The 13,530-nt window shown below is 55.3% G+C and overlaps 1 protein-coding gene across 5 annotated transcripts in view; it reads right to left on the reverse strand.

The window, feature by feature from the left end:
• RGS12 (regulator of G protein signaling 12) overlaps nt 1-13,530 on the reverse strand; it is a 125,021-nt gene that overhangs the window by 45,163 nt on the left and 66,328 nt on the right. For all 5 annotated transcript variants that reach the window (XR_011257575.1, XR_011257574.1, XM_069593285.1 and 2 more), the window contains exon 4: nt 10,000-10,021. Coding sequence is in view for 3 of the 5 variants with exons in the window: in XM_069593285.1 (XP_069449386.1) it covers nt 10,000-10,021 (22 nt within the window). In the remaining 2 variants the exon portion in view is untranslated. The remainder of the gene's footprint in view (nt 1-9,999; nt 10,022-13,530) is intronic.

Here is a 13,530-nt window from a genome sequence, read left to right on the forward strand (position 1 = left end):
GCACGGGGGAGCAGGGGGAGGGCTGGGGCTGGACTTGGGCAGGTGGCGGGAAGCACCCCCAGCCTGGAGGTGGGGAACGGGGACCCTCAGTCGGATCTGACCCAGATTCTGCTCAGCTCAGTTCCCTGGGTGTCCAGCAGGTCAGGGAGAGGGCAGAACCCTGGCAGACGGGGCCCAGCAGCCAGGCCCCTGAGCTGGGTGCAGTCCCGGCCAGGCGCATACAAGCTCTTTGGGGAGGACCTACGCCCTGCAAGCGCTCAACCCGGACACTCACCGCGTGGCTTCTAGAGGAGCAGGAGGACAGGAGGACCGGGAGCACCGCCCGTGACCACCCACTGTCCTCTTCTGCTTCCTACTGAACGTCCTTTCAAGACAAGACCAAACAAACCAGCAGCCAGCAGCCCCCCAGGTGAGTGTGGGCACCTGAAGAAGAGCCAGACTGCTTCCCGGCGGCCAGCACCAGTGGGCCGGAGTGCAGGGACTACAGATCAGCCACCAATCTAGCAAAACAGCCAAAACAGAGGGCACGGTCTGAGGCCATTAGCTTCAAACAGTGAAAAGAGAAAAGGGGAAAATGCCAAGAAAAGGAAAAACATAAGAAGGTGCTGACAGGCTCTGCGTCTGACCCTCTCCCGAGCCCCTGGCAGGCGTCCTGGGGAGCAGATATACCAACAAAACCCTAAGCATTCCAATCACGGTGAGAGGACAGGAATGATGGGGAAAGTCAAGGACACACCTTTGTGCGCAGAGCCCCGCTGTGCTGAGGGGCTGGCAGAGGCAGGAAAGACAGCAGCTCAGCGCTGTGGTCTCTCTGGGCTCAAGAATGTCTGTGCCAGAAAGCACAGAGACAGGGGCTGTGGGGCCTGCTCACACCCACGGACGGGAGGATGGGCTGACAGACGGGTGACAGGGGGGTGGACAGGTGGATGGATGGATGGATGGATGGGAGAATGGATGGATGGATAAGTGGATGGATGATGGATGGGTAAGTGGACAGATTGATGGATGAGTAAGTGGATGGATGGATGGGTAAGTGGATGGATGGGTAAGTGGATGGATGGGTGGATGGGTAAGTGGATGGATGGATGGATGAGTAAGTGGATGGATAGGTGGATGGATGGATAAGTAGATGGATGGATGGATGGATGGATGGGTAAGTGGATGGATGGGTGGATGGATGGATGGGTAAGTGGATGGAGGGATGGATGGGTAAGTGGATGGATGGGTGGATGGATGGATCGATAAGTAGATGGATGGGTGGATGGATGGATGGATGGATGGATGGATGGATGGATGGATGGGTAACTGCATGGAGGGATGGATGAGTAAGTAGATGGATGGGTGGGTGGATGGATGGATGGGTAAGTGGATGGATGGGTGGATGGATGGATGGGTGGATGGATGGATGGATGGGTAAGTGGATGGATGGGTGGATGGATGGATGGATAAGTAGATGGATGGATGGATAAGTAGATGGATGGATGGATGGATGGGTAAGTGGATGGATGGGTTAAGTGGATGGATGGGTGGATGGATGGATGGATGGGTGGATGGATGGATGGATGGATGGATGGGTGGATGAGTAAGTGGATGGATAGGTGGATGGATCGATAAGTAGATGGATGGATGGATAGATGGATGGATGGATGGGTAAGTGGATGGATGGATGGATGGATGGGTGGATGGATGGATGGATGGATGGATGGACGGGTGGATGGGTGGATGGATGGATGGATGGATGGGTGAGCCGACAGATAAAAGAAGGTACATAATATGCAAAAAGCAAACACGAAGTCTGGTCTGGAAGAAAACATAGCCTAAAGAACTTTAGAAATTTTAAAAGAGACAAGGAATACCAGACCACCTTACCTGTCTCCTGAGAAACCTATATATGGGTCAAGAAGCAACAGTTAGAACTGAACATGGATCAATGGACTGGCTCAAAATTGGGAAGAGTATGACAAGGCTGTATATTGTCACCCTGTTTATTTAACTTCTATGCCAAGTTCATCATGCAAAATGCCGGGCTCGATGAATCACAAGCTGGAATCCAGATTTCTGGGAGAAACGTCAATAATCTCAGATATGTAGATGATATCACTTTAGTGGCAGAAAGAGGAACTAAAGAGCCTCTTGAAGAGGGTGAAAGAGGAAAGTGAAAAACCAGCTTAAAGCATAGCATTTAAAAAGCTAAGATCATGGCGTCCAGTCCCAGCACTTCCTGTAGAAGGGAAAGAGTACTGGAAAGACAGCATATTGAAGAGCAGAGACAGCATTTTCTGTCAACAAAGTTCCGTCTAGTCAAAGCGATAGTCCTCCAGTGGTCACGCATGGATGTGAGGGGTGGGCCATGACGAAGGCTGAGCACCAACAAATCGATGCTTTTGAACTGTGGTGCTGGAGAAGATTCTAGAGAGTCCCTTGGACTGCAAGGAGATCCAACAAGCCAATCCTAAAGGAAATCAGCCCTGAGTGTTCACTGGAAGGACTGATGCTGAAGGTGAAGCTCCAATACTTTGGCCACCTGATGCGAAGAGCCAACTCAGGAGAAAGACCCTGAGCTGGGAAAGACTGAAGGCGGGAGGAGAAAGGGGCAACAGAGGATGAGATGGCTGGGTGGCATCACCCACTCGACGGACATGAATTTGAGCAGGCTCTGGGAGACAGTGAAGGACAGGGGAGCCTGGTGAGCTGCAGTCCAGGGGTTACAAAGAGTCAAGACATGACTGAGCGAGTGAGCGACAGCGAAAGCAAAGGGAAAACGCGCTCCATGAGGGAAAGGGGGAAACCGGAGACGATGGGACGAAGCGGGGGCGAATCAGTGCTGCTGCAAAACAACTGAAAAGCTAAATAAAGGGGGTGCAAGGTGCGCCTGAAAAATCAGACTAATGACACGGAAACCACGTCTACAGCAGAACTGCCTTTCAGTTCATGTTTGGGAACGCATGTAAGAATTAAAGATTTTTTTAAAAAAAATAGAAAAAGAAAAAAAAGATTAAAAAAAAAAAGAACTGCCTTTCAGTGCAGCTGACGCACCTTCCCAAAGAAGAAGGAGCACAGCACTCTCGGCTCCTAGGAGCCGGCCCCGGGGGGGGACACAACAAAGCAGCTGAGTGTCTGAACTGCTTCACGGTGGCAGCGCGGCCAGGATTTGGCTGACGTACCTTCCCAAAGAAGAAGCACCATACTCTCGGGCTCCCAGGAGCTGGCCCCAGGGGGACGCAGCAGAGCAGCTGAGCGTCTGAACTGCTTCACGGTGGCAGCGCGGCCAGGATTTGTCGGAGTCCAGCTCCCGCAGCCAGGGATTCAGCCTGAAGGGGTGAGCGGTGTCGGCCAGAAACTGCGGCAGCCTCTCAGTGCTTCTGGACTGCCTGTTCATTTCAAGCCTATGATTCTCTTTTATACTTTTACAAAAGCATTAGGTCAGAGGTTTGATGTTTTCAGTTCCCACTGACTCAGATTTGTTGTGTCCATAAATCACTGTTGCCCCTCAAAAGGAGTTTCTGCCTCAGCGATTTTCTTATCTACTTTTTTTTATGTGTCTTTGTGAATACACTGTAACTCATGCTAATGTCCGGGCTGTATACCACATTCCTCAGTTTATTTCTTATCTTTCTAAGTCCTGTTTGCCCCTAGTATCCTAAGCTATTTTTTAGAAAGGGCTTCTAGCTAATAATATCTCGAAAGTCCCTAATTTCTATAAGCTATAGTAGAATATATTAACATTACAACATTCTTTAAATCTTTAGCTTCTGCTCGGACGGTAAAAGCGTCTGCCTATGATGCGGGAGACCTGGGTGCGATCTCTGGGCAGGGCAGATCCTCTGGAGAAGGAAATGGCACCCCACTCCAGTACTCTTGCCTGGAGAATCCCATGGAAGGAGGAGCCTGATAGGCTACAGTCCATGGGGTCGTGAAGAGTCGGGCACGACTGAGCGACTTCACTAAGCCCTAAATTCAGCAAACTCCTTTGCCGTAAACACTTCCCTCACAAATAGGCGTCAGGTAGCAATCCCTCCCACGGCCTCAGGCTGTGGCCTGCGTGCTCACCCTGGAACACTCTTTTGTAAAAAGAGTGCTGAACAAATATCAGTGATCAATTTTATGAATTATTCTCTGAGCACAGCTGCAGAAGGCTTTGTACTTTCTCATGCTCCTCTCAAGAACAATAAGCATCTTAATATTTTTTTCAGTCAACTCAGTCGAGGAAAGGAAAAAACAAGTCAGAATCACAAAGCTTAACTCCTTCATCCCGGGTCCGTGCCAGCGGAACAAAGAGAGGGGGTTAGGGCCGTGCCTCCGTTTTGTCAGTAATGCCTAACGCGGCTCCCGACAAGGATTCCTTCTGGAGGCTTGCAAACCTATCTGAAAAAAGATTAGTATCCAAAATATACAAGGAACTCACACAACTCAGTAACAAAAACCCAAATAAACAGGTTAACAATGAGCAGAAAACCTGAGTTGAACATATACTTTGACAAACAAGACGTGCAGATGGGCAACACGTGCAGGCAGAGACACGCGACGCCAGCAGTCTCGAGGAGACGCAAAGCGGAACCACCACGAGGCGCCACTCACAGCCATTAGTGGGCAGCCATGTCTGTTATCAAGCAGACCAGAGATAGATGCTGAAGAGGGTGTGGAGGAAAGGGGACCCCCAACACTGCTGGGGGGAATGGGCGCGGGTGCAGCCGCGGGGAAACAGTAGCGAAGTTCCTCAAAACACTTAGAACGACTATGTGATCCAGAAATTCCATTCCTGGGCATCCACTCAAATGAAACAGACTCTCAAAAGCTATCTATATCACCACGCTCACTGCAGCATTACTCACAACAGTCAAGATACGGAAACAACTTCAGTGTCCACGCGTGAATGGGTGAGGAGATGACGGCATTATAACACTCCTTCCCAATATTCCATGAAAGGAATATTATTCAGTCTTTAAAAAGAAGGGAATCCTGCCTGTGCAACAGCATAGATAATTCTGGAGGACATGCTACGATACAGCCCCAACACAGGAGGACGCATGCCGCACGCTCTCCTGTCTGCGTGGGAACTACACCACTCAAGTTCACGGAAGCAGCAGGCAGGACGGCGGCTGCCAGGGGCTGGGGCGGGGGACGGGGAGATGCGGGCCGAGGGATCAGAGTTTCCGCTGTGAGAGGAGGACCTGCGGTGCGGTGGCTACAAATAACCACGGTGCTTTGTACACTTGTCTGCAAGGACGGCCGGCCTCCGTGGGCCCGCGTCACACACAGCAGGTACCGCGTGCGGCAGCAAGGGTGTTAATCAGCTTCATCGCAGTCATTCTGCCGCCACGTGTATGTGTATCAACATATAACATCATACACCTAAACACACCATCTTTTATCAATTATACCCCTGTAAAGCTGGAAAAAAGCAAAATAAAACAATCTTTAAAAGGGAAAAAGAAAGCCTTGTGCAGGAAGAGGCTGCTGGTATCAAAGGTGAGTCAAGATGACATGCATGGGCGGGCAGCGAGCAGGATGCAGGGCGCTGAGATCACCCCAACCTGCTTGTCTCCAAAGGCATCTCACAGCCCAGGTTTACGACAGGGTCCTGGTTACCGAAAGCATCGTCGGCTTAACCCGATACACCCAGCCGCACTCCACATGGACCACGACCACCAACGGTCCTAACCAGCTAGCACAGTGCTCAGCCGCCAGGTATGAAGGAACGGTCAGCACGCGGTGCCCCCAGACCTCGGCCCCTCCCCGCGTCCTGGGCCCCTGGACCACGCCGGCTCAGGCCAGGCCCAGCTCACGGGGCCAACGCCGGCGCCCCTCGCTGGGCGACACCCCGGGCTGGGCGGCCAGGCTCCTCAGCTGCCGGGGGCCACGGAGCCCCGCGGGGCGGCCTTCTCGGCCTCTTCTAACCTGCCAGCCTCTTCCTCACTCCCTACCACTTGACCAAAGCTGCGCTTCGTTGGAAAGAGGCAGACGGAGAGGGCAGGGCAGGGGGTACACACAAACTCAGAGAATGTCTGCGTTCAGAAAACAAACCAGAGCGGGAGGACGCACGTCTCTGCTCTCGGGTATTCCTCCTGATTTCTGAAGGCCCAGTTTCTGTTAGAACAATAATCAGAAATGTTACAAAGTACTGCTGATTCGTTTATGGCACGGAGCTCACAATCTACCCCGAAACTATCTGTCTGTTAATCAGAGGTGGTAAACTGCGGCTTCTGGAGAAAGCCAAAGGACACTGCAGGCGTCCCCGCGGAAGCCGGCTGCCTCGGGTCCCCGGGCCTTGGGAGCCGGAGCGTCACCGGAGGGTGGGCCACACCCTGCGAGTCCAGAGGACCCGTCCGCTGGTGCGTCTACAGAACAGATTCTACCGAGCTTGCCCGGTTTTATAGGAGGATACTACTAGAAGGCCACCATCCTAACAGCCTAGTGGCTGCGGCAGCCACACAGCAAACACCGTAACTGCAGGCCCACTCGACAGACACGGCCTGTGTGACGGCTGTGCTGGGGGCCGAGGACAGCCCTGAAGCCACCGCACAGAGGTCTCCGTCTCCGGGTGGAGGGAGCAAACAGCGACACAGACGAGCCACTAGACGACAGGACCTTGTCAGCAGTGTCGCAAAGGGCGGCAGCCTGGGCTGACCCTCAAGCGAGGGCTGGGTGGCCAGCACAGCGCGCGGGGGGGCTCCCCCGGCTGGGGAGACACTGGCAGCAGACGGCGCTGTGCGAGGCCCCCGAGGCCCCCGTGTGTCTGAGCACCAGGGGAGTCCTGGGGAGGAGGCCTGCCCACCAGGTGGGCAGCGCCCAGGTCAGCCGTGAGGTGGGCTGAACCGGGGAAGGAAGTGGGAGGCGCCAGGCTGCAAGAGGCAGAGACAGAGAAAGGTGGGGAGACCCTGGGGCCGGTGTACTTGGAGGCCAGAAAGGTCAGGCCAGCATGTCTGCGGCAGCTGGAGAGGACACGCTGTGTGGACGTGCCCCCAGGTGCCAGAGCCACGTCCCCAGGGTCACAGCCAGACCCGTGCCTGCAGATGGGCACATCCACACGAAAGCTCCCGAAAGCCCCCAACTGCCCAGCCTCAAGGGGCAGGTCCTGGGACGGCAGGCACAGTCAGCCCTTCCAGGACGTGGGAGCGGGGTGGGGGGGCATCCCGGCAAAGCCGCTCAGTCCAAAGTAGGAAAAGAAAGAAAGAAAACAGGAGAATGAACTTCTGCTGCAACAAGGTCGCCCTGCAGCAAAGCCCAGGCCCAGGGGCTACAAGGCTCCTTCCCCCACGGGGGAAGGCTTCTCCCCTCTGCCCAAGCTTCTGCCTGCCCCGGCGCGGGGGGGCCCCATCGCCGCCTGCCCCGGCGCGGGGGGCCCCATCGCCGCCTGCCCCGGCGCTGGGGGCGGCAGTGTGGATACACGTTTGGATGATTTGCACACAAGGCAGATCTTTGCATTTTTAAACCTCGCTCAAGGGCTAGAATGTTCTTCCTGATCTTGAGGCAGAATCGGCCTCCTTGACTCAGCCCAGGTCCTGGTTTGCCCTCCACAAAGACTGACCTCTAACCCTCCATACAGGGTGGTCTCGGGCTTTGGGCCCCTCTCCTCCAGAGAAAGTGAAGACACAATTCAGGTTGACAAAGACTGCAAACACCGCATTGTCTAACCTCCTTAAAATAAAGCCACGAAACGAACTATACGGCAACAACAGACACAGTAAAAATATAACGTGTGAAATGAGCCCAACAGGTAAGCAAGCCCAGTGATCTCACCGACAAGGTTAGCTGAACACAAAACATTAAGTGTTGACTTATTAGTCACTCACACTAGACAGGATGACTAGGTGGGGGCCGTCCCAGCCTGTGAAAAGGCCGCTCCCCAAAGCCGGCTCCTGAGTCAGGGCAGGACACATTTCCCACGGTAACCATGTGCTCCTGGAGCGCCAGGCCCCAGAGCCGGAATCTCCTGCTCGGCATGAACGTGAGACGTCTCTGCGTGGAGACACGTCCGAAGCTGCAGCCTGGATCCTCTCTCTAGCCGCCAACCACACAGGGGAAGACGACCCCAGGAAGCAGGTGTCGGGAAGTGAAGGGTCCCGGGTGGGGCTGGGACGTTCGGATGGGAGGGGAGACCCCAGACCCTGACCCCCGCCTCTTAACTCGGTGTCTGTGGGACCCTCTTTCTGCCCAGCTGCTTTTACTTGTAAAGATGGCAGAACGTACTTAGTAATACATACTTCCTAGGATGGACATGTAAAATAAATGAGATCACTTTTTCTCCTTATTTATGATCAGAAAAGAAACTAAAGGTGGGAAATAATAAAAGTGGGGAAAAACTCATCAGAACACATATACTCGACTGTCACCTGCAGCCCCTGAACCTGAAGGCGTGCTCATGAAACAGCGGCCTTGCCCGGCCCTGCCCTCCACAGAGGGGCTCACGGAGCGGGGGCCGTCCCGAGCAGCACCGGGCCTGAGTTACGGGGAGAATGACGGCGGGGAGGGGAGGCCCCAGGGCGGGGGCCACTGCCACCAGCCGGGACCCCACTTCCTTACAGAGGACATGGGGCGGTGAGTCTGGGGCTCCCACACTGAGCAAGTTTAGACTCCCAAAGACTGTAAAAGGCAGTAAATAATAAAACGCTACAGGGTTCCTGTGTCTAATGCTGACAGGAGAAATTTCAACAGATGAATAACGCTTAACATGTATGGTTAAGCTGAACATACTAAATAAACTTCTCAAACGAATACGTTTTCTGCAGAAATGAATGCCTTCTTCCGGAAAAGCTGATGAGCACACAGGAGGAAGGCTAGCGTGAACAGAGCACTGCAGGAGCCACTCGCTGCTACCCTGGGTCTGGTGACACCCTATTTCCTTTCATTAAGGACGGTTTCCCACTCCTAGCTTAAGGCGATTAAATGACAAGATTATCAGCATGCATAAGGCAGGTTAACATAATTCCTTTTGCTGGAAAAATAAACCTACAACCTTTAGGACCCATCTGGTCTCGGCGTCAGGTGTCAGCGCGCTTCTCGTACTTCCCACGGCTGGACGGACCCTGACAGGCAGCGCGAGGCCGGTGGCACTTCCTGGTGGCCCTGCGCCCACCCGCCTTCCACCCACCAGCCACCCTTTCTAAGGCCCGGGACTGAAGTCAGCAGTTGTTGGACAACAGAAACCCAGAAAACTTGGTTTCTCTTCAGCTCACAACAAAGAGAGTAAACCTGACCCCAGGACTCCCCAGCTCCGGCACTTCTTGGCCCCCAAAGTTAGCATATAAATGAAAATAATATGCTGATACATTTTACCTTTTAACAAACTGTAAGATTCCACTCTCAACAGACAGAATAAAGTCGTTAAAAACACGTAAAAAGAAACAAACCTGTGAGCATGGGGGCTTTTACAAGCGTTGTGAGTAACAAGGGACTTTCGGGAGAAAGCCTCCAAGTCCGTCTGGAGAGTTCTTTAAAACTCACTGAGCCGAAGGGATGCGGGTTACATCAGAGGAGTGACTCGAGTGAGACAGGAAGTCCTGGCCGCCTCCTTTCAGGCCAGTCCTAGCAGGAGAATCCCCTGAACGGAATCACTTAGAGGCGGAAAGAAAGCTCTTTCCTCTTTGTCCCACAGGTTCCAGTCACCTACTGAACTTTTCCTAAGAAACGGGAATTCAGCCACAGCGCGTCTCGCAGAGCTTCCAGAGCCGCCCCAGGCGGGCGAGCGCTCTGAAGCCCGGCCCGCTGGTCCACAGGCGGCTCCGCCACGCGGGCGGCAGGTCTCTTCTTGCCCCCACGGGATGCGTGGGGACGAGCCCTGACGCTGTCAGGACAGCGCGTCCCCAACAGACGGCTTCCCAACCACGGTCGCGGGCCCGGGGGTGACGGCCCCCCAGCGGGCCCCGGTGAACCAGCCCCCATCCCCCAGAGGTGGAGACGCCGAGAAGACGACGTTAGAGTGGGTCAACAGCAAATACACTCCACATTTGAAACTTCGTTAAAAATAATAAAAAGTAGACATTAGAAATTGTGACTTACCACCATCGGACACAGTTGCAGACTGAAAGAAAAGAGAGAGAGACATGAGTTAATTGGGCCTCATGACCGGTCAGAAGACAGCACGTCCACGTGAGGAGCGAAGCCAGCCTCTGGCCGAGCCCGTTCTGGGAGCAGGTGCCTGGGCACGGCCGCCTCCCGGGGCGTGGCCCTCTGCTTCCTGGGTGAGCCCCGCCCCACCCCTGGGCCAGGACGGGGGCCGGGCGACCGTCCCCTTCCTCCCTGGAGAACAGATCCTGGCACGCCTGACACCGCAGGCTTCGTAACCACCTCCGAGCAGCCTTAGAGGTCGGGCTCACCAGCCCGGGCTTGAGTCTGCCAGGCACACCCAGGCCCAGGAGGCAGGCCTGACCTCTGTCCATCCAGGGCGAGGCGCGGCCCAGGGCACCCGGCGGTCCTGCTCCACGCTCGCACCCCAGGCCCACCCAGGGGCAGATCCGCCCTAGTGGTGCTGGCAGAGGGGTGTTGGCCTGCAGCCAGCCTGGACCTCTGACCCAGCCACCCTGGGCAGGCAGGTGGGGACAAGCCAGGCCTGGAGGGAGGAGGTGGCGGAGAGAGGTCCTGGGACAACACGCAGGGTCCCGAGAGCTCCAAGCAATTGAGCAATTCTCTGATGGGGACGGCTGAGCAAGTCCTCCTGAGAACGCAGTTCTGAGGCTGCGACCTAGGGAGGGTGCCTGGGATCGTGGAAGGAGGGCCTCCAGAGAAGTCAGGAGAGGGGAAGGGGCCTGGGGAGGCAGCACAGACACCAGGGAGCCTCCCCGCGGGAAGACAGTGGGTGAGCACCTCTGTGACGAGTCCTGGTCACAGCCCAGGCACAGCCTGGCAGGCCAGAGGCAGGCAGGGCCCCACGGCAGCCACGCAGGGCCTGCAGGCCTTGGGGCAACCAGCACCCCAGGCATCTCGGCCCTGCAGTCGTGCCCTGAGAAGAAGCCTGCTGCAGAAGCCCCAGGCCTCGCACGCCTTCCTCTCTACAGAGCAAGGGGAGACCAGAGAGGAGGGCGTGGAGACGGGGGGACCCTTCCCAGGTCCGGGGCCTCCCTAGTCAGCGAGGGTCACGTCTCAAGACCTCCAAGGCCAAGAGCAAACAGGCGGGGAGGAGGTGCCAGACCACTGCTTCCAGGGACAGCCCCAACCTGGGGCTGAAAGCAGGTGTTCATGGCCGAACTGTGCAAAGAGTGTCAACTGCACACCCTACACGCTGTTTGGCCTCCCTGTCCCCGGTGCCAGCACCCCCCACCTGGAGGACGGGGGCCCTCACCTCCAGGGGCTCACCCCTGCCCAGCCCGGTGAGCCGCCCTCCTCCACCTGGGGGCTGTCCTCCAGGACCCTGCCCTAAGATCGGGTTCATCATGGCTTCACACCATCTTGAGTCCTGGGTCACAAACACTCTGCACAGGCTATGGTGGATCCAGCTTTTAAACCTTCACCTTGTCAGGCAGGTAGCACAGAGCAGACCCCAGGGAGCCAGCAGCCCCTGCCCAGCAGGGTCTGTTCTCACTGGAAAAGTGGGGGCCCCTCCCCAGGGTGGATGAGGGCTCACGGACGCTGTCCTCCTGCCCGTGCTCACCGCAGTCACCTACAATCCTGGGAAAATTCAATAATATCAAAGGCAACTCACTCCCTGAGACTGCGAGAGGAAACTGCAAGGCCACACACAAAAGCAGAAACACCATCAACAATAACTTCTGAAAAGCAAGTCAGAAAATGTAAAATCCACCAACGTGAAGGACGTGGTTCACTCCATGTATAAAGTGAAAGTGAAGTCGCTCAGTCATGTCTAACTCTTTGCAACCCCATGGACTGTAGCCCACCAGGCTCCTCCCTCCATGGGGTTCTCCAGGCAAGAGTACTGGAGTGGGGTGCCATTTCCTTCTCCAGGGGATCTTCCTGACCCAAGGATTGAACCCAGGTCTCCCACATTCCAGGCAGACGCTTTAACCTCTGAGCGCTAAAGCTGAAGTCTCAGGCTTTAGCAGACTGGACAAAATGCAGTAAAAAAAATCTCTACACACATTCCCCAAATGCACAAAGATCCCGGAGAGAAGAGTATCCCTGAAGCTGAGAAGGTGGCCGGGGAGCACAGGCTGTCCATGGGGAGGCTGGGCCGGCTGGGCAGCGGGGACAGGGCCAGCAGGACAGGCCCATGGCTGCAGAGGCTCCGGAGGGGGGCCCTCTGGTACAGGGTGAGCAGATCCAGGTAAAGGTCCCCAAACGTGCTTTAGAGCAGCTTTCGATTTACAGAAACATTGTGAAGCGAGCATAGAAACACATCTGCTTTCTAACACAACACTGCTCCAAAGGAAGCAAGGGCCCCCTGCAGGAGGAGCGGGAAGGAAACGGAGGCCCGCAGGGCTGAGGGGCACATGTCCCCTTCACTTGGACGCTCCCGGGGTGAAAAGCCACAAACACAAACGATCTGGGAAGAAGCGGCCCAGCAAGGCCCACAGGAGCTCCAAGAGCATGAGCCCACCTGGAAATGAGCTCAAAACGCCCCCAAGCCCAAGGGAAAACCCCCTGAGAAAGAGCCAGCAGAAACAGCAATGAACAGAATCTCAGATACTGCAAAGGGCAATGCAGATGTCAAATGACTATGAAACTGTGAAGACACAAAGGTTTCAATAAAAAAGGGAGAAGCAGGGTGGTAGATTTAAGAATAATCCTACAGGATGATTGACAATGAAATCTACAATTGTTGAAATTGCAGAGAGGTGCTCCGCAGAAGGGTTGCCAGAGATCGGAGACTAGAGAGAAAACCTGGGAACTCAAAGACGACCGGACAGAAGTGCCCTGACAGCAGCGCAGAGGCGGCCGAGAGGGGGCCCGCCGGGGCGAAGCTCTGCTGCGGACGTGCGCCCAGCGCCGCGGGCCAGCCCCACCCCGGCCCAGGGCTCCCCCAGGACGCCCACCGGGAACAGGCTTCCTGGTCCAAGTCTCAGTTGCTCAGCATTTTCCAGGAGGGGCTCAGAGTCTGTAAGCCACAGCCTCAGATTACGTACTTCCTTCCCTTTCTGAACTTTGGGCAACTGTGCCGAGAGGACTTCCCAAGCACTTGGCACATGAGGAGTCACAGCTGGTGGCCCGTGTGTGTGTGTGGTAGGTGTGTGTGTGGTGGGTGTGTGTCTGTGTGTGGAGTGTGGTGTGTGTGTGCTGTGTGTGTGGTGTGCGCTATGTATGTGATGTGCGTGTGTGTGGTATGGTGTGTGTGTGGTCTGTGTGTGGTATGGTGTCTGTGTGGTTGTGTGGTGTGTGTGTGTGGTCTGTGTATGTGTGGTCTGTGTGGTGTGTGGTGTGTGTGTGTGGTATGGTGTGTGTGTGTGGTATGTATGTGTGGTGTGTGTATAGTGTGTGTATGTGTGTATGCTCTGTGTGTGGTGTATTTGTGTGTGGTGTGTGTGTGTGATGTGTGTGGTGTGGGGGGGTGTGTTTGTGTGGTCTGTGTAGTGTGTGTGGAATGTGTATGGTGTGTGTGTGTGTGGTGTGTGTGTGTGTGGTGTGTATGTAGTGTGTGTG

This window comes from Ovis canadensis, chromosome 6 (genome assembly GCF_042477335.2).
Source record: "Ovis canadensis isolate MfBH-ARS-UI-01 breed Bighorn chromosome 6, ARS-UI_OviCan_v2, whole genome shotgun sequence".
In the NCBI taxonomy this organism is placed as follows: domain Eukaryota; kingdom Metazoa; phylum Chordata; class Mammalia; order Artiodactyla; family Bovidae; genus Ovis; species Ovis canadensis.